The sequence below is a fragment of the Amphiprion ocellaris genome, chromosome 9, assembly GCF_022539595.1.
Source record: "Amphiprion ocellaris isolate individual 3 ecotype Okinawa chromosome 9, ASM2253959v1, whole genome shotgun sequence".
Lineage (NCBI taxonomy): Eukaryota > Metazoa > Chordata > Actinopteri > Pomacentridae > Amphiprion > Amphiprion ocellaris.
Window position 1 is genome coordinate 4,436,677 of NC_072774.1, and position 26,478 is coordinate 4,463,154.

General features: G+C 40.8%; 2 protein-coding genes across 3 annotated transcripts in view; one reads left to right on the plus strand and one right to left on the minus strand.

The window, feature by feature from the left end:
- The first annotated feature begins 780 nt into the window (after window positions 1-780).
- Window positions 781-2,466, plus strand: s100t (S100 calcium binding protein T). Of its 2 annotated transcripts, XM_055013818.1 has the most exons (4): window positions 781-936; window positions 1,780-1,942; window positions 2,039-2,233; window positions 2,279-2,466. In XM_055013818.1, exons 2-3 carry the CDS (start codon window positions 1,781-1,783, stop codon window positions 2,201-2,203), a joined length of 327 nt encoding a protein of 108 aa, XP_054869793.1. In that variant the 5' UTR covers window positions 781-936; window position 1,780; the 3' UTR covers window positions 2,204-2,233; window positions 2,279-2,466. The 2 variants fall into 2 exon arrangements, with proteins under 2 accessions (XP_054869793.1, XP_023122225.1); XM_023266457.3 differs by having other exon boundaries at window positions 2,039-2,466.
- Window positions 2,467-2,971: 505 nt separating this feature from the next.
- Window positions 2,972-26,478, minus strand: part of chrnb2 (cholinergic receptor, nicotinic, beta 2) — a 40,683-nt gene continuing 17,176 nt past the window's right edge. Inside the window, exons 2-6 of the mRNA XM_023266454.3 lie at window positions 19,771-19,916; window positions 18,314-18,358; window positions 14,177-14,286; window positions 8,353-9,481; window positions 2,972-4,894 (exon numbers count right to left, since the gene is read on the minus strand). Of these exons, the coding sequence (XP_023122222.1) occupies window positions 4,742-4,894; window positions 8,353-9,481; window positions 14,177-14,286; window positions 18,314-18,358; window positions 19,771-19,916 (1,583 nt within the window). The 3' untranslated portion in view covers window positions 2,972-4,741. The remainder of the gene's footprint in view (window positions 4,895-8,352; window positions 9,482-14,176; window positions 14,287-18,313; window positions 18,359-19,770; window positions 19,917-26,478) is intronic.

Genomic DNA, 26,478 nt, shown 5'->3' on the forward strand with positions numbered 1-26,478 from the left:
GTGTGACGACGCGCGCGTGTGTGTGTGTGTGTGTGTGTGTGTGTGTGTGTGTGTGTGTGTCCTTGTATTGTCATGTTTTCCTTTGTTGTGCGTTTTGCAGAAGTCTTTGTATGGGGATTTCTCTGTGTGGCTGCCAGGTGTGATGGCTCCATTCATCGCTGCTACTCCGATCCTTCGGATACTGTATCAGGCATGACCCCCCCATCATCACCACCACCTCCTCCTCATCCTCCTCATCCTCCTCCTGCAGCAAACGTCCGACCCACGATGCTCCGCTCGCTGCCATAAACTTGCAAAGTTCTGAAGTTATTCATGTCAGTCTTGGCACACAGTTTATTTAAACACACCCTGCAAGGCTTGGCTTTGTTTTGACACCGAGTACAAAATGGTTGCACAACAGAGCAGCAGGATAATCCACCGTCACAATGGCAAAGCTGTAACATAGTAAGTGATATGTCATCGCTGCTGCGCCTCCATTGTGCTCAAACAAATGCAGCTGGTCTAGTGAGTTCAGATAATCAAAAAATGAATATTTCAGAGTGCATCTGCTTTTCTATAACTAGCCCTGGTTGCTTAACCTCATGCAGGTTGATGTGAGAAAAATGCATTTGGACTCTTGCGGTTGTCTCGCGGCGACTTCAATTTACTTAATGTCTTGTTAGCAGTTACAGCTCCATTAGCGTTTTCGGTGGATATTCATCATCATCAGTGAGGGAACAGGTGCATCTTCAGGTCCACTTAGCGGATGGCAGGTGTCTGTAAGCAGAGAAGGGGGGATCGGTAGGAGGAGAGGGGCGACAGGTGGAAGGAGGGAGCGGAGGGATGGGTGGAGTAAGGGATGTATTTAAGACGCCGTCGTCCTCATCCTCCTTATCAGATGCTTTAGCCTCCTCTGTCTACACCTGAGCAGCCGGCCAGCACTCATCCTCCACTCAGGTAAGAAACCAAGGTATAGGATTTGACTACATTTCTCGAACTATTATTACAAAAAGTAGATTTTTGAGGTGCAGACAGGACATGACGTGGAAGTTTTGGTGCAAAGGGACAAGAAGACAAGCTTTGCCTGTTTACTCACTATAAAGTTCAAATTTATCTGGATAAAAGTAGGTAAAAATGCATTTTTAGTCATTTGTCCTGCTGGCAAGTCAAGGCATTTTGGACAAACTGTGTGCAAGAGAAACGCCGGATGCAAGCCGTGATTGGCACTTAGGAAAAGTCCTCACAGTTCAGAGGTAAAACAGGTTCAAGAAAGACAGCGACCTACACCTGTCTCTGGTGTTTTCTGCCATCCGGTGCATCTAAAGTAAAAGCCGGATCAGGTTGCCTCGCCGCTGCATCTCCTCCACCGGACGGCCTGTTTAACCAGCTTAGAGTTTCACTCTTATCAGCCGGGCTCACATGTCCGGCTGTCGACTGTGTCCTGACTCCCAGAGGTCTGAGCGCCGCTGGCAGAGCAGCAAACAGATTGAAGGATCGGTTTATCTGCAGCAGCATCTTATCAGGATGCTGCTGGCAGGGAGGAAACACGCCTGACCGTAGGGCTGTGTAGGGTTTCCCACTCAGATGCTGTCAGCAGAGCAGATAGAAGAGTCCCTGCACGTGTCTGTTTACCAGCTCTAAGAGGGGAAAGTGTGTACATGCTTTAGTGAGGCAGAGGCCTTAACCCCTATTGATTTTTTTGCATGGTTGCTTGACAGAGCACAAGTACAGGCTGACACGGACGGCCTTTCGCTGTATCCTCAACCCACCCTTCCTCCCCACCTCTCTCCCCGTCTCCAGAATGTCTTTGCCCAACTCAGAGAACGCCTCCACCCTGGAGAACGCCATGCAGCTCATGATCCAGACCTTCCACAAGTACTCCGGAAATGAGGGCGACAAATACACGCTGAGCAGGGCCGAGCTCAAAGAGATGCTCACCGCCGAGCTGGGCAACTACCTGGGGGTAAGAAAGCTCACGTGCACGCTTGCAAATGCAGGAAATTCTGGGTTTGAAGCAAGCGCAGACTGGGGTTTTTTTTTTTTGTCCTCGTGTTTGCAGAACGCCCAGGACAGGGAGGCGGTGGATAAGGTCATGGGAGACCTGGACTCCAACAATGACGGCGAGGTAGATTTCACCGAGTTCATCATCCTGGTCGGAGCTCTCACCGTGGCCTGCAACGACTTCTTCCTGGAGTACAACGACAAGCAGGAGAAGAAGAAGTGAAGGGCGTCCTCGGCGAGCACAGATCTGCACACGCTCCACGGAGGCAGGAGGGATTTGGGACGTCCTCGGACAAATACGCGACCATGCAGCAGTCACTCCAAGCAGCAACTGTTGGGTTGTTTGTGTATTTGTCCCATCGATTCCATTTGAAATGTGAAGCTTAGTCTTGTGAATATCTCTCTTTTGTCTTTTTCTTTTCATGCATTTTGTTACAAACTTAAGTAATTCCCCCCTGGAATGAATAAATGTGACCTTTACTCAAACGGTGTCGGCTGTTTCTTTATTGCAGTGGAGAATTACGGGCACCAGGTGGCAGCAAGTGGCTCCGGTTTGCATGCAGGAGCTTTGCAATAAGGTTATGTGTGAATTATGTCCAATTTTCTGTGCATGCAGGAGCAAGATTGGAGATAGTTTTGCACATAACTGGCAAAATTACATCTATTAGAAGTTCAAAAAGTGGTAAAAGTTTCTACGTGCAGGTACTGATTCCTGTTTTTGCAGCAGGATAACAAGAACTTTAAGTGGCCTTGACTTTGCGCTACACCCATGATTGTTTAAAAGTCCTGCTTCCTAAAAGAATAAAGACGTGTGTGTGTTTGAATATATAAAAAGGAAGCTGCCAGTTTCAATAACAGAAAGCCAGGAAATGCTTCTTTCTTTCTTTCCATCCTGTGCTGGAAGATTAACGGGAAATCTGGGTAATTTCCAGACTTTAGGTGTCATGCGAGAGTTTAAAAAAAAAAAAAAAAGCAGGCAACAGACGATTAGTTTAATCTGAACCTACAACCTTTATTGGACTGGCTAAGGTGTGCACAGGAGCAGATTTTAGAGGCAGGAAGGGGAAGATGGTGAATTATGGAAGGGGGAAAAGCGCAATGAGCGAAGGAAGTGTGAGAAGAAAAGGAAGGAGAGTGTAAAGGTCAGAGAGAGAGAGAAAAGAGTGGACAACAGCAGCAGCACTTTCTCCATCGCCATGCAGTTTTCACAGGTCTCTGATGGGCTTTTCACACTTGTTCGGGGGTTTCTGTCCTCTGGAGACACCGAAGGAGGCAAATCTGTGTAAAAACTCAACAGCTTTAGACGGCGTTTTACCACCGCAAGAGTCCTTTTGTCTCCGTCTGTCCTGCCTCCCTCTCCATTTGTCTTTTCTGCTCATGATCCTACATAACTTATTGCCTCTTTCTCTCTTGTTGAAAATTTAATTCGTCCTCTTCCCCTGTGTAGCCTGGAAAAAAGGGGGGCCTTTTTGCTCAGTTGTTAAAATGAGACCAAAAAAAACAAAAAGGGGAAAAAACGAGCAGTCATTCTGCTGTTATTGTCAGAGATGTGCATCCATGGAAGACTAGATAAGAGCTGGAGAGAGGTGGGAACAAACATACATACGTTATGCTCTTCTGAACATTGTATCTCACAGATGCGGTAATGCGGGCATACGTACACGAACATTACATACATGAACAGAATCCACTGCTGAAATAGCTATGGAAAGGGAGAGGAGAAAACAAAGAGAACAAAAAAAAAAAGTGAGATCTGATCAGATCAGAGCAGAAAATAAACAGGTGTGAAATCACGTATTAATACACATAATCTGCCAATTTACATGTAAATTTCCCCCCATCCCTTCCACAAAAACAACTGATCTTCGCCCTGTTTAAACTTGAAACACATCGACACATGGGAAGGTCTGTCTCTGCACCATCTTGGCTCAGATTCCTCCATTTCTCAGGACTCATCTGGTGCAGCTGTGCTCTCTGGCTCAGAGGGCTGCTCTCTACTTACGGTGCACAACACTCTAAGCAAAAAACTGTCCATGCATAATCTATTACTTTATCCCTTTTGACTTTATGTAATAACCTGCCTTCCTCCTTTTAATACAGAAGCGTCCTCTACATCATTTTTCCTGCACAATCTGTTGCTTTTTAGTGTTTTAGGTGTGCGGGCTGTGTGGTACAGTTTATATCACATTCTTGTTATATCTATACAATCATACAACACACCACCGGAGCCTCTCTATCAGCCAAACAACATAGAGAAATCTTAATAATATATACTCGATGCTATACTGTGGTAAAGCTGCTATGCTATGATAAAATATACTGAATCAGTTCGTAGTGGAGTTTTTCGAGAAAACAAAATGGACATGAGCCTCTCTGATACCGACATCAGTCCAGATTTGTGAGTAAGTTGAAGGCGGGCGGGGGGGTTCGTAAGCAGTCAGTGTGTGAAAGTGGCTGGGTTTTGATTTGATTTAAGGTCCTCACTCGGGAGGAAGAGCGCGGGGGAGGGAGGAAGCCTTCCACCAGAAAAAAGAGGGGAGGTCAGTCAGTCAGTCCACGAAGCATCCGGACAAGGTTAACGTTTTTCCTTCATCACCATACGAGAAAAAACTTGTTGTTTTCGCTGCAAAAACATCACTATAAAGGTAAATGGATCGCCGACCCCGCCGCCTCCCCCCTCCACACCGACCGCCGGCGTTTTGTCCCCCGTTCGGTTGGTCGGTCGGTCGGGAAGCTGTCTGTCAGCGAAGCGGCGGGTCGGTCAGCCCGGCGAGCTGGTGATGGTCTTGGCCGTGTAGTTCTGAAAGAGTGGCTGCATGAACATGCCCATCGTGCCGAAGACGCACACGAACACGAAGATCCACAGGAAGAGGCGGTCGATCACCATGGCGACGTACTTCCAGTCCTCGCTCACCTGCGGACGTGAAACAAGAGAGACTGAGGTGAGTGCGCTGCGGCTGCTTAAGCATGCGGAGGGTTAATGGAGGTGAGGGGTTAATGTGAGCCGAGACTCGCTTCGCCTCACAGCGCTGATGAGTTCTGACACCAGTCAAGGAGGAGGCGAAGGACGAGGGAGGCGAGAGGCGGAGGGTGTTCTGACACTGTAACCCGGGTGATGGTCACCAGGAGGAGGAGGAGGAGGAGGAGGAAGAGTGGTCGGCATGGCGACGGGAGGATTCTCAGCTCATTCCAGGAGAGAAGCCTCCTCAGATGCCTTGAGGAAATGCGGCTCCTCCGCTCTGCTCCTCTATGCTCACGTCATGCCGCTGCTATAATTACATGTCTGCCATGAATATTCAAACGGGGCTGCGATTGCGTCACCAGATCCGTCTCCTCTGCTCCTGGTCCGCCGTAGAACCTCCCACGTTTCAAATGGCAGAGCTGAGCAGCTCCATGACATGATACCGGCACCGATCTGTGCTGCTTTTTATGGCTGCTCATGTATTCACAGGAAAGAAGATGATTTATGGCAGGATTTTGCCCACACAGAGACCTTCTGAACCCAAAAACCTGCCTTCAGGTTTGAAAGGCATGTTATCTTCAAGAAATGACACCATTTATCAGAGCCAAAAACACTTGAAACAGAAAGAATCAGCAGATTTTCAGCTTTCTGACGCTCCCTGAACTATTAATGTAGAACTGCAAGGCTAGAAAGAAACCAACTAAATCTTAGCTTAAAATTGTTATATTTTAATACCTTTTATTCCACTTGAGTACAGGGGGTCCTCGACTTATGTCGGAGTTCTGCTCCTACTGTGCGACTGAAGTCGATTTTCGCCGTAAGTCGGAACTCCAGCGAAAATGTAAACAAAGCTGTCACATGCAGCACAATATCGATCAGTTCTTTGGAAAAGTCATGAATACCAATGACTTTCATGCATGTATGAGTCATTTTACAAGAAGATAACAGAATATGTTGCACTGTTTTTACACTCGCCAACTAGTTCCACGTAACCAGTTCCGACATAACGATGAAACGCTGTAAGTCGAGGATGTCGTAACCCCCGTACAAAACACTAGCCAAAAATAAACTTCTTGCACAAACCAGATTCTGAAAAATCCAAAAATTCTGTGCTCCTCTGTACAACTGACAATCTATTAGTGACTTAGCTGCGATTAACATTCATGTGACAAAAATTCAGAGAGTTTTCACCTGAACTGCAGGCAGCGTTTACACAAAGGATCGAGGAGATGGTATGAAAATCAGTTAAAAATAAAAGTAATAAAATATCTGTAGTATGAAGAGCTTCAATTTTTATTCTAGTACTGGTAAAAAAATATGGACACCTGGAAAAATGTGGTACTCATGCACTGAGCAACACGCACGAAAATACTCCAGCTTAAAAGTCGCTGGTAGTGGGGTTTTTTTGGGTCTTTTTTTAGTGAATTTTGGCATTTTTCCTTTGCACAGAAGACATTTCTGAGTCCTCCATTCTTCTTCACTGTTGTTCTGTTTCCACAGAGGTGCAGGACTTTGTATTGGAGTGAAAAATGAGCCCACAGTGAGTGAAAATAAGACAGGAGAGGGTTAATAAAGAGCTGAATCCGATGCTGACGTTATGAGCGGACTATATAGACATCTATATTGTCACAGCAGTAAACTGCAGCAATAAAAGGTTTATTGGCAATATCACCAGGATGTTTATCTTATTTTCTTGCCTACTTGGGCAGTTTGAGAGTCTTATTGTTATGGAAGGTTATTTAAATTATAAATGTCCACAAGTATGGCTGCACGATACTAAAGAAATCTGACGTTGTGATATGCAGTTTATCTGAGATATATATTGAAAAATTACATTCTTTTTCAACAGATGACTTTAATATTGGAAAAGAATGAATCATTCTAGAATGATTGGGGTGATTTTGTAGGTCAGTACGTCTGCATAGTAACTACAGAAAGCTAAAAATCCTGCTTTGTACTCTTCACACAGAGCTTTGTGCTGCTGATTTAAATGGTCATACAGCTGGTGTTCAGTTTCATTTTGCAACAAATCTTCCTTTTCAGTGTTTTATCTGTCCTGTCCATCGCTAATTTTACTGTGCACATGCGGTGCCTGCATCTCAACAAACTCTTTGAAATAAAAATAAATTTGAAAAGAAAACTCAGTGTATCAAAGAATAGCTAAATAGCATAATATTCGAATAGATGGTGTTTAATCAGACAGACTTCTCTTGATTAGTCATGAAAAATGAGAACTGTGGCATTTTTTGTTTGCATCAAGCAGCAAAAAGGTTGTAGCATCATGCTTTTGAAGTCATTTATGTGAGTATTGTGTACATTGCAGTGTTGATGCTGTAGCAATGTATTGTGTACCTCTATTGTAAAAATATGCAGCACATACAGTAAATATTCACTCTTTTTAGCTCTTGTTTTGGTCTCCACCAGCCTCAGCTTTTCCTGTTAGCACCTTAAAGGTAACCATGATGTTCCCCAGCTAGATTGACCGCTTGACTGAAGTGAGATAGTCAATGAAAACAGGAAAATTATAAGCTTTAAAGTCAAAAAGTGATGTCTGCAATATTGACAGGAACAGCAGACACAGTCTACAGTTGTACATTTAGTCATGTCATTAGTCAGATGTTTTCTTTTAAAAGGCACATTTGCAAATTTGTCACACTTTTCTTCACTGTGAGCTCATTTTTCACTGCAAGATAAAGTCCTGCACCTCTGTGGAAACAGAACAATCATGAAGAAGGAGAGAGAACTCAGAAATGTCTTCTGTGCAGCAGTTAGAGTGACAGAAATCATTAAAAAAAACTGGATTAAGCACGTACTTTCTTTCAAGTGCACACTGTTGTTGCCAAACTGGAAAAAAACAGGTAACTCTACATATTGTAGATATTTTACATTTTTACAACCGCTACCAACTCTACATTCCTTCCACTGCTCTGCACATTAACTCTAGAAAGATGTTTCACCATGCAGAATGTACCATTTGTAAACCATTTCCTCTCTACGCTGTATAAACACAACCTGCAGTTCTGCTGAAAAAAAATCCAGATTTTTTTGTTATGTAGGTGCTGGTTGCAGGTTGTCAGTTGTGGCCTCTCAGTTGTGCCAAGGAATATCTAGTGGCTTCAAATGTTTTATTTTTGTCAAATTTCTAAATGAGACACGTAGAATAAAGCATTTTTGATGAAATGTTGAGATTTTAAGCAGAGATTTGTTTATTTTTCATGAAAGGACTGCACATGATTAGTTCAAGGACCAACGGAAATTTGAAGATTGCAGTATCTGGTTCTGATAAATTGTGTAATTTCAGTACCATGACTTGCCTTTCAAACCTGCTGGCTGATTCATGGAACTTTTATTATCCTCTATTACCACCATCATTGCCAGATTTTTATAAAACTATGTAATGTAATACTTACACTCTGATCATCATCCTCACTCTTCATGTGGTTGGCGATGAAGCGGACTCCCTCCACAGCCTCCTCGAAGCCCGGACAGGCTTGAGCTAGCAGGGCCTGAGTCAAAGCCGGACCTCCTGCCGCCTGCTTTCCCCTCGGCAGGTTTCCGGATCCGCCCTCCCGTCCGTCCCTCACCCTGTTCAGACCATCCATGGATCCCCCTCCTGCTCCTCCCAGGTCCCCTCCAAACTGTTTAACGGACGCCCGGTTCACATAGCATGTACAGGGGTCACCGTCCTCCTTGCCGAAGACCGCCGTGGAGGTTCCCCCTCCGTTCCCGGAGGCGCCGCTCAGCCCGAGGCCGACCATCAAGGCCCCAGCCTCCCCGCTGCGCTGACCATCCTTCTGCTCCTGCGCCCTCCTCCTCTGGCGAAGCCGCTGGCGTTCGCAGCTGTTCCTCGGCTGGCGCATGAAGAGCAGAGCGGGGAGCTTGTTGAGGAATACCAGTTTGACCCACGGCGGCATCGTGTGCGTGGTGGGCGAACGGTGGTGCACATTGAGCACGCACACACTGGTGACGATGGAGAACGTGACCAGAACCATGGTGAACATCAGGTACTTTCCCACCAGAGGGACGTCCAGAGAAGTTGGCGGGACGATCTTGGAGATCAGCAGCAGGAACACAGTGAGCGCCAGCAGCACCGAGATGCACAGCGTCATCTTCTCGCCGCAGTCGGACGGCAGGTAGAACACCAGGATGGCGAGCGAGGTGATGAGCACACAAGGGATGATGAGGTTGATGGTGTAGAAAAGCGGCTTCCTCCGGATGATGAAGTCGTACGTGATGTCCACGTAAGTCGGGTCCCCCGGGTTCTCGTTTCGCCGTCCTGGCAGGGCGATGATGTCCCATTCGCCGCTGGGCGTGAAGTCGTCCATGCTGGCCACGTCGGCGCGAAGCACCAGGTCGATCTCGGTTCGGTCGTAGGTCCAGGAGCGGAAGCGAAGCGTGCAGTTCTGCTGGTCGAACGGGAAGTGCTTGACCTCGATCTTGCAGGCAGATTTGTAGATCGCCGGCGGCAACCAGAAGATGCTGCCGTCGTACGAAACCACAGCGTTGGAGTAGAAGGAAACCTCATACACCCCATCGGCACTAAGAGACAAGAAGATCAACAGTGTCAGATATGGATTCAGGCATCTATGTGACTAGTCAGACACAAGTCTCGAATGTGGAGAATGGTCTGACTGCACCATAATAAAACTCTGATATTGGTAGGGTTGTAGTGCTATTTATTAAAGCGCAGCAGTGCAGTAAGTTGAGGCTGTTTCTTAAGCCTTTGGTGCACAACATGGGTCAAAAGTCACCCATATTCCATTGAATATGGGTGACTTTTTCCCTATGTTGTGCATCAACGGGTTAGGGCAACATAACCAGTGTACATATGCTAGTTAACTTGAACTCACCACAAGATCAAATGTTAGACTGCTTTTGAAATAGTTCATGTAGTCATCACGTTGCAGTTTGTTAAATATCAGTACTTTGATCAGTTGTTTTCATTGTCTCTCTTGACGTCTGCTTTAATGATGTCTGGATCTTCAAGCGCTTATGTGAAATGCAAATATTCTATTTTTTTGTTAATGTTAAATGGTGCTAAGCCCAGGATGTAGCGATGGTGCCTCTGCAAAATAGTGAAATGGGGAATTGTTTTGGTGGAACATTTGCACACAGACAGGTGAGCATGTTCATTAAAATGGCTAATTTAGTAAAAGACCCAAGTGGGAACTATTGCACGATCCAACCTGTCTTCAAAACTTGCCCCTTTTAGCATTTAGGTTGCTGCTTGGAGGTTGTTTTAGTTGTTTTCCTTAGCGAAAGTAATTTCTGAAAACACAAAAATAGCAGCAAGGGCGGAAATGGCACACTTACTATCAAATCCAAGAGCCTTGAACAGGATTTTGGATCATGGATCTGGAGGTAAAACTTTGAGATCAGCCGGGTCACGAAAAACCAGCACATATATAAAAACAAGAAACAAGGAAATTGGATCCAGCGAACAGTCAGTCTAGACAGGAAACTCTGCTCACAGGTCAGACTGGGTCGGATTAAACAGCTCAAGTTAGAACTTCGCTCACAAGTCAGCTGACGGCATTAAAGCTGTAGATTGAATTTCTATTTAGCTCTGGATTGTGGCAGATAAAACCACCTAATGATGGCTAATGCTGCACGATATAACGTACACATGAGGATAGTTCATCATTTCTGCACTTGCATTACTGACCCACCTTCTCACCCTTAGAATCACCATGTTTCCTCCGAATTCGACAACCAAGTAAAACTGACACTTCAAAATTAGCAACATAAGCCGAGCTAATCCCCCTGTTGGACTGACTGACAGTCGGAAACATCGGACACTCGGAGGATGGGGTGGCAACCTGGGGTACTCAGGATTAATGGGATCATTCTATCCAGAGTTAGGAGGGTCAGGGATCTTTTAATCTTTGGCGAAGTGGGGACCGAGGCAGGGAAAGAGGAGAAGGCCAGACAGATCACTGTACTCCGAGCTGATTTACATACTGTAGGCCGACACTCGGTTTCCATTACATTAAGACAAGTGGTCCGCAACATCCGGATCTGCCTCAGACAAGCAGGCAAACTCTAATTAACAAAACATGCTGCTTTACATGTGAAGAGTTGGGGTTAGTTAGCTCAATGTACTGAACTTTTGGATTATTTACACACTTATTTGCACTTCCACAGTTCAAGGCCACTATTAGGTTTGTTGTTTGAAGCTGTAATGAGCAAATATATTCATTTCTCAGTTGCATTATTAGGTTCAACAAGAGAATAATTCAATAAATAAACAGACAGAGGCTAACGGTATTTAGTACAATCTGCCTTGGCACTGAGCACATCTTCAACTCTTTTGGGTCGAGTGATTTGAAGTTTTCTCAAGTAATCCTGTCTTAAATTATAAAAAAGCCCCTCCTTCTGTAATATCCTTCCTTCAAAGGGTTCTTTGTTATTTGTTTTGCTGTCCAGATGATCCCAAACATCTTCCATAATACTCAGGTTTGGATTCTGGAAGAGGTCAGTCCATAATGTCACTGTTTTATTAGCTTTGGATCTTCGTCATGCTGAAAAATAGATGTTTTCAATTGATTTTCACAAAGTCTAGCAAGATGAATCCAGATTTTGTTTGTAGTTTACATCAATTTAGACATTATTCTGACACTAGTGACAGAAATGCAACGAACCTTCCACCACTCTTTCTGATACCTAAATCCAACTCTTCCTTGTACATATTGTTGGAAATTGGAGCTGCACATCTCAAACTTTGATTCATCTGTCTAAAGGACTCTTCTCCATTGATCTACACTCTAGTCAGTGTGATATTTCAGCTTTTCAACTGCTTCTCTCCTCTGAAAAATTTATTTTGTGGCTGCTGCCCTTCCACTGAGGCTATTTCTGATCAAACTTCTCCAAGCCTTAGAACAGTTCCAGATGAAGCTGCCAGATGCTGCTCGACTTCTTCCAGTTACTCAAAGAGGAAACTCTAAGAAACTTCTCATCAGACAGCTTTCTCAGTTATCCACTGTTTTTTGGGGGGGTTTTTTGTACTTTGCCTCTCCGCATTCCTCAGATTTCTTTGTAACAGCTTGAGAAACACAACTTAAGTGTCTGGTTTGCTTCCTGATTTGCCTTTGAGGGTTGCACTTGTTGATGCAAAAAAATTACAATTTTATGCCTGTCAAACTCTGTTATCTTTGGTATTTTGAGTGGAATGACGTGACCTCTCCATTTCTCTCACAAATAATCATCCAGCGTGCAGTTAGCACATCTTTAAGGCAGCAGGAAAACTCAGGTTTCTAAACTGTATGAACTTGATTTGTTATTTACAGTGTAGATTAATCTATTTTTATTGTAAAGGTAGCAGAAACACTTGTGTTTAATGGCTTAATTATTTCCTGACAGCTCTTGAACACACCACCATAGAATCAGGTTGACTCCTCCCATGGCCCCGCCCTACCTGAGGGTATTTAAAGCACCTGAGAAAACATGGCTGCCTTTTGTCTGCTGGCTACCACATGGATTCTTCTCTGGTTCTCTGAGGTAGGTGATGCACTCAGGATTGTTTGAAGGTTGCTGACTGAAAGATTTTGTTCGTTTGTATTCACATAATGTTTGAGGTCCATTTGTTAGATTGTTTCCTGTCTGACTCCTTGTGTTGGTGTGTGTTTGGATGAGGTTTGCAATGCCAAATGTTTGCCTGTGTTTGGGTAATATGGATGCTGCTGACCCATTTAAGTCTGTGTAGCCAAAACACCATTATGTTAAGATATGGGCTATTTTAGGCCAAGTTTTGCTGGAGTTTTGCATTGTTAAATTGAATTCATTAATGTAGAAAATCTTTTGGTGCATTTTCATAGATTCAATTTATTAATTAGAATTTTTTTAGGCCACTCTCTTTGCAGGCACTTCCAGCCATCCGGCATTTAATTGTTTATTGAGTAAATTTTCTTTGTTCTATATTGAACCATATCTATCTTGTTTTAGTTAACAAATCTTGACATAGAGCTGTATAAAGGTTGCATCAAGGTATGAGTTATTTTTGGTGGACTTTTGCCAGACTTTTGCCTTGATCCTGCCCCGGTTTCTCCTCCCTTTGCTAATCTTATCAAGCAGGAAGTGTTTGCTTTAAAAGAACTGCATTGTTAAACTGAATTCATTTAATGTAGGGCATCTTTTGGTGCATTTTCATGAATTCGGTTTATTCTTTTGCAATTTGTTTGGCTACTCCCTTTGCAAGCACATTTGTAACTAGGTACGGGTTATTTTTGCATGACTTTTTGCATTGATCTCACCCCTCTTTCTCTGCCCTTTGCTAATTTTATGAAGCAAGAAATATTTTCTTTAAAAGAATTGCATTGTTCAACTGAATTCATTCATTGTAGGAAATCTTTTGGTGCATTTTCATATATTCAATTTATTCTTTAGCATTTTGTTAGGCTACTCTCTTTGCAAGCACTTCCAGCCATCCAGCATTTAATCGATTATTGAATAAATTTCCTTATTCTATATTGAATCACATCTGTCTTGTTTCAGTTAACAAATCTTGACATGGAGCTGCATGTAGGTTGTAACAATGATTCAGTTGAATGCAAATTTACATTTATTTTTCTCATCGACTATTCGTTGCACACACAAGCAACTAGCGTTGTCGGAAAGGTCAAGTCATGTGGTTTCATTTAATATGCACCACAGTTCGCTGCAGCAAATACTTCGAGAACGGATCAACTGAGAAGAAAGGATGTGAATTTAGCCCTAAGGGTTAAAATGCAAAGATAGAGGTAATTATTGAGCTTCTCGGCATGCATACCGCATAAATGTTGCATATTTATCAAGGCAAAAACACAGCAGAGCAGTTTGCGTGCCTTCATGACCAAGGGCATTCTTGTGGATTAACTGCACACACCTGCTGTATCACCATACTTCTACTGTAGATGCATGTGCTGATCGGACCGAGTGTGTCGTGCAGATGACTCCGTCTTTGAAGTGTCTCGTGAGGTTTGGAGGTACAGTAATGTAGCATGAGCAACACGAGGAGATGACAGAGGACGTATTCAGCCATGTGTGGTGGGTCTGTATGTAATACACCCTGAAACTCGCTATTTAATTGATGTCCTTATTCAAACTGACTCACGACAACCGCAGCTGGATCGGTTCACCGGGGGAGCTGGCATTAAAGCATTATCAGATTAATAAGAGGACTGTATGCGCTCTTATTGTGCATCTTTGCGGCGTGTTTGTGTCTTCTGGAAGCTTTCCGAGGTAAACAAAGAGACTCACTTGTTGTAGAGAACCACGTCAGGCAGCCAGATGTGTTTGGAGGGCAGCCTGACCTTCAGCATCCCATCAAACTCCTCCGGGACCCAAGTCAGCCGGTAGTCCTGCCACTCCTGAGAACCAATAAAAACACAATGCAGAGTCACTCGTCTGCCAATCACAAAGCAGCAAGGAAGCGACTTAGAGGAGCAGAAAAGAGAGTCTGTTAGCAGTCACTATGACACATCAGAATATATGTACACCCAAAACTGTTCATCCCATGCCAAATTTTGGTTTATAGTGGATTTTTGCTGACTGAGAGGTTTCTTCTGGCTGACAAAACAGTAAAATATTGTGTCAGAGATGTTAATGATGCATTTAACCATTTTAATTATTCATACCCTTGAAATTGTTGACAACTTTTGAGAAAATGCAGCTTCTATACCAATACAGATGTCCCTGCTAGTTTCTACCATGTTCTACAATGTTCTAATACGCTATAAACTAAGAACAGCTGATGCTCTTCTAGTTTTCTAGTCTGTTAGTATTAATGGCTGAAACCAGTGAGCTCAGTGAGAACCTATAGTTTCACATTGTTTCTGCTCACAAGACGATTAAAGTCTATAAAGTCATATCAGAGTGTTGTCAAGGTCCAGTGTCCACAGTTTGAAGCTTGATGAAAAAGTCCAAGGAGTTCCACACTGTGAAACATGTCAAAGGGCTGCTAGGAAGACAGATGTGAGCCCTGATTGAGATTGTGGAGGAGAACATCAGGCAGTCTGCAGAAAAACTGCTCCTTGGGCAGCATTGGAGCTTCCAACAAGACAATGATGTGAAACATGGAGCCGACGTGGTGAAGAAACGGTGAAGAGAAAACAATGAGAAGATGTTGGAGCGTCCCAGCCAGAGTCCAGACCTGAATCCATCCAGAATGTGTGGAGGAAGTGAAGAGCAGAGTGATGGAGAGGAAGCCTTCAAAGAGCTGGAGATGGACACTTGGAGGAACTAAATCCCAGTGGAGACTTGCAGAAACACTGTTAGACACTAAAACTACTGATGTGGAGGAAAATAAAGACTTTGACACTGAATACTGGCAGTAATTTTGGACATGAAAATGTGGAAAAGAACATTGAAATAGTTAAATATTCATCATTAATGTATCCAATGCAATATTTGACCATCTTTGTCACTTGTTTATGCCATTTCCAGCCAAAAGAAACTTAAAGTTGACATGGGAGTGAATAATTTTGGGCTTTTATATTTACTGGGAACTAAATCCCAGTGGAGACCTGCAGAAACACTGTTAGACACTAGAACTACTGATGTGGAGGAAAATAAAGACTTTGAGTCACAGTTTACTGAGGAAGAAGAGGAATAATTTTGGATAAAAATGCTGTAAAAATAGCTAAAATTCATCATTAAGATCTCCAAGACACGGTCTTACGGTCTGTTTGTCATTTACAGTTGGGAAAACCCTCTTGGTCAAATTAAAATGGACTATAAATTAAAATTTTACATGGGTGTGAATCATTTTGGGCTTAACCGCAAGTGTAATTTCAGGGAACATCCTGTGCCGTCTGTCCTCTCTGCACCTTCGTCACACTTTCAACTACAAGCCAAAGAGAGCATCACACTCATGTTGACCCTGAATGGTCTTTTAAACACAGCCAGCCACAGACCATCACTATGATTAAAATGGCATACGGCGAGGCTGCTCCATGTGTGCGAGTGCATCGGCAGACCTCCCCTCTGCGTGTCCTTGTGTAAAAGACCGGCATTATCTTGTTGTCCGTGTTGTGGTTTAGTGTTCGACATTGGCACGCCGAAGCCTCTGTGACCTGTAACAGCAGCTCGGTGTGACTCTTCGTGCTATGACCAGGTTTCAGCTGTAATGCTCCCGCTAGGCGCTCTGCAGTAACTGTGATGCATTATGGTCATTACAGTTTGTCTTGGCTCGGGACGGCCGTCCTTGGCTCCCCTACTAGCGGCGGCGAGGAATCCATACAGCGCTGATGATCATTCTACGCTCCGTTACATGTCGTAAATCCTGACTTCCTCGGGTGCTACTGCTTGCAGCATGTGTATATGTGAATAAATACACAACGTCAATACCAGTTACATTATGTCTACAAAGAAGGGTGTTTAAAGGGTTGTTTCGACAATGGAGCTACATTATACACAGCGAGTACACCACTGTGAATATCACTTAAATACAAATTTCAGTATTTCCATCCTTCAACAATTAAAACAGCCCCAAATTAGAACTCAATGCAACAAAACCCCTATAATAACTGAAACTAAACTGAATACACCTGTTATTTCCAACCAGCCTAACTGTATGAAAATGGTTATAAAATGAGCTGTGAACAGCAGAAACCTTTTCAGTTTTGGACCTATGGGTCACATCTATGTCTGCTTCATGGCTCCACGTGGAAAATAGTTTGCAGAGTAACCGAAATATCCAATTGTGAGATTTCACAAAGATGGAAAAGGATACAGGAAGATCAACTAAAAGCGAGTAGAAACACAGTGTCAGCAGTAATCAGGAGGTATAGAAGGAGTCATAGTAGCACTAATCATGGCTGCAGTGGTCGTCCTGCTAAAATGACTCCACAGACAGTGAACTACTCTCACAATCTAGCTGTGAAAAACAAACAGCAGCTGCTTCATACTTGAGGTTATCAATGCAAATTTGAGTTTCTGTGAAGCTCAAACAGTGAAGGACACTTTAGAACATCAAACTCTATGGACGGAGGACAAGAAAAACATCATTGCTTCCTATTTTATGCAAAAGCACAAGATGAAACCTTCCTAAAGCACATGAAAAGAAGCTAGATGAATATTGAGGAACATTCTTTGGTCAGATGAAGATATGTTTGATGTGAACCTGACCAGGACTACCACAGTGGATGCATAGTCCTGACAATGAAGCACGGAGGTGGAAGTATGATGATATGGAGCTGCATGAGAGCAAAACGTGTTGAGGAGACGACATTTATGATGAATGTCTGAGGATAAATCAAAATACTGGCTGACAAGAAGCTGGAAGAAGAGGAATATTCCAGCATGAGAACCATCCAAAGAACTAAATCACAAAATTTTCTACAGAAGAACAAAATGAAAACCACAAGTACATCGATTGACTTGAATCCAACAGAACATCTTCATGACTTTTGTTGCATTGAATTCCTACTGTGGGGCCTGTATTTTTTTATAGATTAAATCTAAACCATTAGCATTTAATTTTATATAAAAGCAAATACAATACAGTTCCACTTGAAGTAATGGAAATATTGTACATTTTTCATTATTTGGCATTTAAATATTACACATTCTGTTTTATACTGTAAATCTGAGTCTGAACTGATCACAGTTCTGTGTAGTTTGTTCTAACACCTGCCTTCAGATGGAAGCATGTGTTGATGGTGTGTATATGTGGCTGCATTTTGTGTCTTTGTGTGATCTCTAAGTGTGTATAGATGATGTATGATGTACGATGTTATATAGGTCTCAGCTGTAAGGGCCGGCCATAAGGTTCAGGGTCACGACTCAGTCACAGTCGCATTATCATTACTGGGTGAATTTATGGTATATTTCACCCAAATTACAACTGAAATGGAGGCTCTGCAGAAAGTATCAGCAAATTTTCTGTGCTTCAGGCGCAAAAAAAAAGGCGTATTGCATGTCTGATGTCTTTATCTCTTGCTGTGCGACACTTCAGCAGTCTTTTTCATAGCTGCTGCTGCTGCTGCACATTAGCAGATTTACACTTTGCTCACCACAGAACCAGTGAAACATATGGAACGCAGAGATGCATCTTTCCCCTCCAGTAGCTGCACCACAACTCATGCATCATGCTCTGCTAGTATGATAACGCCATGGAACTCGATTATATAATGTAAATCACCATATAGTGTAGTATGTTGTGGAGGGAGGGAGGACTTTTTTCTGTTTGTCTTTTTTCACCGTCACATTTATGACTACCATCCAATTCCCTCACGGTTTGTGACTCACTTGCACTGACCTGACTGTCGCGCTGTGAAATCTAACATAAAAACAACCAAAACTGCATATTTAACTCTTTGTTTGTTCCATATTTTAATGTTTTTTTTTTCTCTGTGTTTGTGGTTAAAAATAAGAAAAAGCAGCTGGAAGCCTCACCTGTGTTAGCCAGACGTTGGTAGTCATCACTTGCTCTCTTTCGTGCTGCAAAAGAAGAAGAAATACACATTAAAAACTATAATTTCTTGAGATAAAAACTGTGATTTCATTGCAGCACTTCTGTGTGGGTGACAGTTTTTAAACAAGCGGCACCAAATTGATGCAGCCAGTTTGACATATCTTGATTTGTAATCTGAAGACGCTTCAAAACACGTCTTTCAAACTCTGTGTTCCAGTTTTGTATCAGATTTTAAGTCTTAAAGCTGAAACCAAACCTGATGATGACTTCAGGATTAATTTGTCAGACTTTAAAAAGCTCCTGTTGAGCTGCAGAAGACATTATACAACTGCTTTTTACAGGACTGTATGCTATCTTTTTACATTGATTGCATTTGTGCCTTTTGGCATTGAACGATACAAACAAAGCGTTACCTTAGTGGTCAGTTCCCATACACACTGCTAATTCCTAACACATTATGTAAATATGTCACTCGTTTGTTTTCGTAATGATGATCTGGAGCTGAAGCAAATTCCAGTTTTGTTATGATTTGTGACTTGTCAGAAAGCAAAATTTTTGTTTCCAGCTGTGCTTTGGCTGCACTCCTTGCAGAAAAAATGCATAATGTTGGTCATTTTTATCATATCTCAGTGTTTCCTGAAGCTCTAATACTTCTTATAGATGTCTCTGAAATGCCTCAAATCAGTAGATGCCACGATATGTTGACATTTTAAGATGCTATTTAGGCGACTGTGCGTGGAGAAGCCTCTAGTCTCCATTCATTTGCTGCTACTGGAAAGCTCTGAGATTTCTCTTTAGTTTCATTCTATAAAACTAATTTAATATAGAAAGTAGCTCCACCTGCAGCAGCTTCTGATGCACTGATGCTTCATGATTAATTTACTTAACTTAGCAAATATAACAATATATCAGTCAGAGGGGCCAAACTAGGACATTTACTGCAGTACTTTAACTCTATGTTGCTGCTACGTACTTTAAGTGGCATTTTCCATGCAGAACCTGTACTTGTACTGTAGTATATTTCCTTTGCTGTGTTGCTATTTTTACTGTGTATAAAAAACAATAATGTGTCGGAAAATATGCCGCAAAATGGAATTCATGCACGTCTGTAATGTCTACATGATTTCTCAGTAATGGGTAATTAGGTTGTTACAGCAGAAAGAGTACAGGTCCCACCACCATAAATACAGATAAAAAAGAAAAAATGTGCAGTAAATAACAAGAAAACCACTCAGAGAGCGCAGTACTCCACCAAGGCTGCTCGACGGCTGAAATCTTGAAAAAACTTGTGGCAGAAATCACGGGTTTATCTTTCAGAAATCTTTTTTCCAGAGTCAAGGAATCAGCTCAGGTACATTTTAAGCTTCCAGTAGGAACAGTAAACAGTCTTGCACAAACTAAATCCCAGAGATTCAGAGCCAGATGTGAGCTCACTCACCACGCTGATGAGCTGAGCCAGCGACACCATCAGCTGCACGGTAACCAGCTCGGAGCCGTTCGTGGCAGGACGGATCAGCTTGTTGTAGTGGGCCGGGTTTAGGAGATGCTCCACCAAGCGCTCCTCTGTGTCTGCCCCAAGGCCGCCTGTAATGAGAACACATTATCATCACCATCATCTGCCTCCACCAGGAGACCAAAACAGTCGCAGCCATCTGTGTCTCTCCAGGCGCTCTGTGGAAAAGGACTTTTTTCATATCCGATACAGTCGAGCCCTGAATTATTCAAAGGCATGCCAAATTGTGATTTGCAGTGACGTTTCATTTCACCAAAAGGTTTCTTCTGGCTGGAAATCACACAAACAAGCAACAAAAGACAGCAAGACACCGCGTTAGAGGTGTTTAATGCGGAATTTTAGTGTTTTCTATGGGTTTTGTTTCACATTTTAACTAAAAAAATCTCAAGAATCAACTGTAAAAGCTGTTTTTTTTTCTCCACATCAGTCAATCAGTTCCAAACTGGTCACAGATGAAATAACAAAAAGGTTATTTTCAGATTTTTTTTGAAGATCTGTAGAGGCCTAAATTCATGATAGATTGTCAAAATCAGCAGGTGCGTCTTAATTTCATGTCCCACACCAATAATAAACAGTATTATAGTCTGTTTTTACAGTTGGTATGAAGGAATTCAACTGTATTCAATAAGAAGCAGTGCAAAAATGTGCACCAGATGATGGCAAATTGTCTCAAACACAATGCAACTGTATATAGTATATGGTGTAGACAGATAGTAAATCCTTATAGCTAATATGCTTTTTATACCAAAATGAAATCATACAAGCCCAAAATTATTAATTCCTCTGCCAACTTTTGATTTAGAGTGAATTTTTACCTGACCAAAGGGTTACTTATGGCTGGAAATCACACAAACAAGCAACAAAAGACAGTAAGACATTGTGTTAGAGGTGTTTAATGGGGAATTTTGATGGTTTCTATTGGTTTTGTGTCACATTTTTACTAAAAATCAGTGTCAGAATCTTCATTTTCCTTCACATCAGTCCCACAGTTCAAAATTGGTCACACTTAAAATAACAAGAGGGATATCTTCTCCTCTTTTGAAGATCTGCTGAGGCCTAAATTCACCATAGATGCTTAAAGCCGCATCACCTTAATTTGACATCCCACACCAATAATATATACTATTATAGTCTGTTTTTACAGTTTGCATAAAATAATTTAACTATATTCAACAAGAAACAGTGCAAATTGTGTCTCATGGACATTAAAACTGCATACAGTAGATGCTATAGATAGATTTTATAGTAAACTTGTATAGCTAACATGCCTTATACACAGAATTAAATTATCAAAGCCCAAAATTATTCATTTCCATGTCAACTTTAGGTTTCTTTTGGCTGGAAATGGCATAAACAAGTGACAAAGATGGTCAAATATTACACTGGATACATTAATAATGAATATTTAACTATTTCTATGTTCTTTTCCACATTTTCATGTCCAAAATTACTGCCAGTATTCAGTGTCAAAGTCTTTATTTTCCTCCACACCAGTAGTTCTAGTGTCTAACAGTGTTTCTGCAGCTCTCCACTGGGATTTAGTTCCTCCAAGTGTCCATCTCCAGCTCTTTGAAGGCTTCCTCTGCATCACTCTGCTCTTCAGTTCCTCCACACATTCTGGATGGATTCAGGTCTGGACTCTGGCTGGGACGCTCCAACATCTTCTCATTGTTTTCTCTTCACCATTTCTTCACCACGTCGGCTCCATGTTTCACATCATTGTCTTGTTGGAAGCTCCAATGATGCCCAATGAGCAGTTTTTCTGCAGACTTCCTGATGTTCTCCTCCACAATCTCCATGTTTCCTCTTTTCTCATGATGCCGTTTCCTTCAGACATGACTTGTAACTGAGCAGTAAGTGAGTAGAGAAGTGCTGCAGGTCCAGCTGAGCTTTAGTGTGTCTGTCTTGGAGAAGTGGAGTCCTCCTTGGTCTGATCCATGGAGACCAGCCTTGTTCTTGGTCTGATGGAGTGTCTGATGGACATGTTGCTACCAGAACTGCTCACATTCATCAGGATGCTCTTGGTGCTGATCCTTGGATTCTTCTTGTCCTCTACCATTCTTCCAGTGCAGGGCTCACATCTGTCTTCCTAGCAGCCCTTTGACATGTTTCACAGTGTGGAACTCCTTGGACTTTTTCATCAGGCTTCAAACTGTGGACACTGGACCTGGAAAACACTCTATGACTTTAAAGCTTTTAAATGTCTTGTGAGCAGCAAAAATGTGAAACTGGAGGTTCTCATTGAGATCTTTGGTTTTAGCCATGACGAGTAACTGACTAGAGAACTACTGCATCAGCTGTTCTCAGTTTATAGTGGATTAGAACATGGTAGAAAGTAGTAGAACCATCAAGAATGAGATAGAATTAGCATTTTCTGAAATATTTGCACCAGTTTCAAGGAGTAAGAATCATTTTGGATGTGTTATTTCACATAAAAATGCAACTGAAAATGCAGAACTAGCTAAAACTCATCATTAAAATCTCCCAGCATAGGGACATACTATCTTGTCTATGTCATTTCCAGCCAGAGGAAACCTATTGGTTGAATAAAAATTCACTCCAAGTCCAAATTTGGCACAGCTATGAATAATTTTGGAGCTTAACTGCGTGGTACAAACACACTCGGTGGTGTTGTTGAGTTCTGCGCTCGGCCACTTCTATCCATGTGTAGGGAAATGCAAAGCCCCTGAACCGTGGCGTTACTCATCACCGGCGGCTGGAGCACGTCAGCAGCTCGATGCACGCTTCTTACGAGATCTGACTTCATGAGAATGAGTCAACCAGTCTGAATGTCTCTATCGCTATCCCTCCTGTCTCCACTGTCTCCATCTATTCTGCCCTGCCTTGTTGCACTCCTTCCCCCGACTGCCAGTCTTTTGTAGCTTCCGATTATTTTCACCTCATCTCTCCTCGCCGGCTTCCTCCCCTCCCGTCCCTCCATCTGCAGCAGACTCCAGCGTTAGCGGTCGACTTCAGGCTGAGCTGTCACAACACTGCACACAGGAGGGAGGTTTTATTCCCTTTTTTTTCAGTGCTGAGAGGAAAAACAACTGCTCTCACTTCCTGATTCTCTGCCGTCTCTCTGGCATCTGCTGCATCTTTTCGCCCTCGTTCCTCCCTCACACTTTCCCCCTGAACATAAACACAGGCTGCTTGCTGTTAACTTGGTACCCATGTTGTCGTATTCACAAGTGCTCTGTTAGAGGCGATTAGCAGGGCAGGAAAACAAACACGGCGGAGCTGAAGTGGGTTAAAATCAATAGTTGTTTTAATTGTTTTTCTCCAAAATTTAAGGTAAACATGCTTAAGATGACAGTCTGTAACCTGGAGTGTAACAACTCCTGACATGTGGTGTGATCTTTGGTACTAAGAAACTGTTAAAATAATGTGAAATATCTGCAAAATATTATACTTTTAGCTGATTTAAATACAGTAAAACTTTCATTTCTTTCTCAACACCGTAAAGATCAAACTACTTTTTCTGAATATCATTTAATGTAAAGTAGTGTAAGTGTATTTTAAATGTTTTTTTTTTTTTTTTTTTTTTACAGTTAATGTGTACATGATGATTTTTGACCTAGTAGTGGACTGCAATTCAAAAAAACATAAAAAAAACAAAAAACAAATAAATAAATCCTTATTTTTTTTGTGTTTGTTCTGTTTTGTTTTTTTAAACAATTTTCCAATTCTTCATGTACATGTTTTTTTTAAAATAATGGCTAAATTCTTTAAAAGAATACAATTTTATTTTTTTTAGCTGATTGAAATATAATAAAACTGCAAAATGAAAACTGTAATTTAATACAGTCAAAAAAAGAAAATTACTTTTTTATGTAGACCTGTTGCTTTTACAGTGAACATATAAATTAATATTTTATTCCGTAATTTTATTAGATATTATTTGTAATTTAACAAAATGGAAAATCTGTAAAATAACGCTTTAAATAAATTTTTTTCTAAATCATTTTCAGTCCAATATAGATAGAATGGAACATATCTGTAAAATTACATTTTTGCTTATTTAAATACAGTAAAACTAACTTTAGTCACACACTGAAAAAGATTTTGACTATTGTTTTCTTTCTTTTTTGCAGTGAACATATAAACTTAATACTATATTCTGTAATTTTATTAGATATTATTTGTAATATAACAAAATGGAAAATCTATAAAATAACTGTTTTATTATTACAATATTTTTCTCACCATTCTCAGTACTATATATAATAACAAATATGTGTAAAATTTATTGTTTTTGCTGACATAAATACAGTAAAAATCTGTAACTGGACTGTATGAAGAATAATTTAACAAAATGGAATATCTGTAAAATAACAGTTTTATTTCTTTTTTTCATTTTCAGTCCTATATAGATATATCGTGGCAAACATCTGTAGCTTTTTTTTGCTGATTTTTCAAATAAAGGCAAATGTCTACAATAAATAATAAAAAAAAATTTTTCTGCTGATTTAATTACTGTAAAAAATTGTGTAATTTTACAAATGCTATAAACATAGAAATCATAAATGATATATTTTTTTAAAAGTAGAGATTTTTGATGTGGACATTACACTTTTTGGTTATTTTTTTAACAGTTAACATAAATAAATGCTTAACGTCACAAAATATCTATAATTTAACAAAACAGGGGAAAACTGTAATATAACAGTAAACTATCAATGAAAAACAGTAAAATTTTCAGTTTAAAAATGTGTAAAAAAAAAAAACAAAAACATTTTAAACAGCGTAGGTACTGGGGATATAAAGTTAAACAGGAGTTATTATTGGGTACCTGAACAGCAAGAAACATAGATTCCGTTATTGACCCAAATTAAAAAAAACAAACAAACAAAAAAACCCCACAAAAAACTGTGTGGTTTGCCTGTTGTCAATAAGAACATTTTGAAATATATTCAGTATTTAAATACATTTCCTCAAGTATAATTTGGAGGTACTTAGACTTTAACCATGTTCTGCTACTTTCTCCTTCCACTCTGCTTCATTTCAGAGTTAAATCTTCTAATTTCTGCTCCACTAAATTTATCTAACAGCTTCTTTTTTATTTATTTTTTTTAAGATGCAGATTTGACACAGTGTGACGATAATACAACAAGAGTTTAAAATACAAACACTCACACACTAAAAGAAAACTGGCCATCTGCTGGATTTATTTAAGCATCTTGATTTGTGTCCTGAAGCAAAAGAAATAATATTTTATGGAGAGACAGAGAGAGCGAGAGAGCAAATGAACTTATCTGACTTTAGAGTTCTTATGTTAGATGAAGCCAGTCTATTAAATAAATGTATTAATGTTATTTTTCTGGGGATGTACTGTAAAAGCTGGGCTTGTCTTGTCTCTTGTGACCTAAATTCTAATATTTGCAAATTTTCTCATCAGAAGTAAATTAACTAGTATGATGGTGCTGTTTGGTCATTGACCTAACTGGCAGGTTTCCTAAGAAAGTTCAAGTTTTTGCCGATATAAATACACAAAAAAAATAGTCTAATTTTACAGCAACCCTATAAAGAACAAATTACCATTGGGATGTAGACATTTACAGTTTTGACTTGTTAACATATATAAACAAATACTTTTTAAGCTGGCTATTATCTGTAATATAACAAAGCAGGGAAGTCTGTAAAATAATAGTAATTTGTTCAAAAATTCAGTTTAAAAACATTTAGTATTAAGCAGCAAAAAAAAAAAGTTGTATCCTGGAAATACGGATTCTGGATGTGGACATTTATAGTTTTAACCGTTTTTTTTTTTTTGTTGTTGTTGTTGTTTTTACTTTTAACAGATATATATAATACAAATACTGTTTAGACTAGTTGCTATCTGTAATTTTTAATTAATATTGACACTGAAACAATAAATCATCCAACTCTTTTTGAGATTAATAAGCAATTCAGATAAAATTCAGCTGCAGTGAAATGTTTGAGCTAAAAGTGCATGTAAATGCAATAAAAAAATGCAGAAATGGAGCCAAAAAAAGGCCAAAAATGGTAACTGTACTGGTAATCAGATTTTTGCTGATTTAAATGCACTAAAAATAGTCTAATTTTATGGTCAAACCTGTAAAGAACAAATTAACATTTGTGGAAATACAGATTTTGAACATGGAGTTTCGGCCTGTTTTTTGGTGTTTTTATAGTTACTTTTTTACAGTGAATAAATGTGTGCATGTATATACCTATATAGGTATATATCAACAGATAGATAGATAGATAGATACTTTTTAAACTAGCTATTATCTATAATTCTGAAATGGGGAAAATCTGTAAAAATAATAGTCATTTGTGAAAGAATACGGCTTAAAAATAGATTTGAAAGCTATTTTACAGTGTAGGTACTTGGGAATGTGATATGAAGTTACCCCAAAATGTGCTCTTCTTGTTTTGGGAGGGGTTTCTTTTTGTATCAAGCAGCAAAAAAACTATAAATCATGCAGCTCTTTTTCGAGATGAATCAGCAATTCAGATAATATTCAGCTGCAGTGAAAGGTTTGAGCTACATGCAATAAAAACAAATGCAGAAATGGAGCCAAAAACTGCAGCTTTTTGCTTCCCTGCACTCCCTGATGTGCATGTTTGGAGCTGCTGGGTGACACGCCGTCCTCCCCCTCTGATGTC

What these genes read in the sequence shown, in the direction of transcription:
- s100t (XM_023266457.3), top strand. Translation starts at nt 1,781, where the DNA reads ATGTCTTTGCCCAACTCAGAGAACGCCTCCACCCTGGAGAACGCCATG. An exon ending in AGCTGGGCAACTACCTGGGG is followed by an intron (nt 1,943 to 2,038) that starts GTAAGAAAGCTC and finishes TCGTGTTTGCAG; the next exon opens with AACGCCCAGGACAGGGAGGC.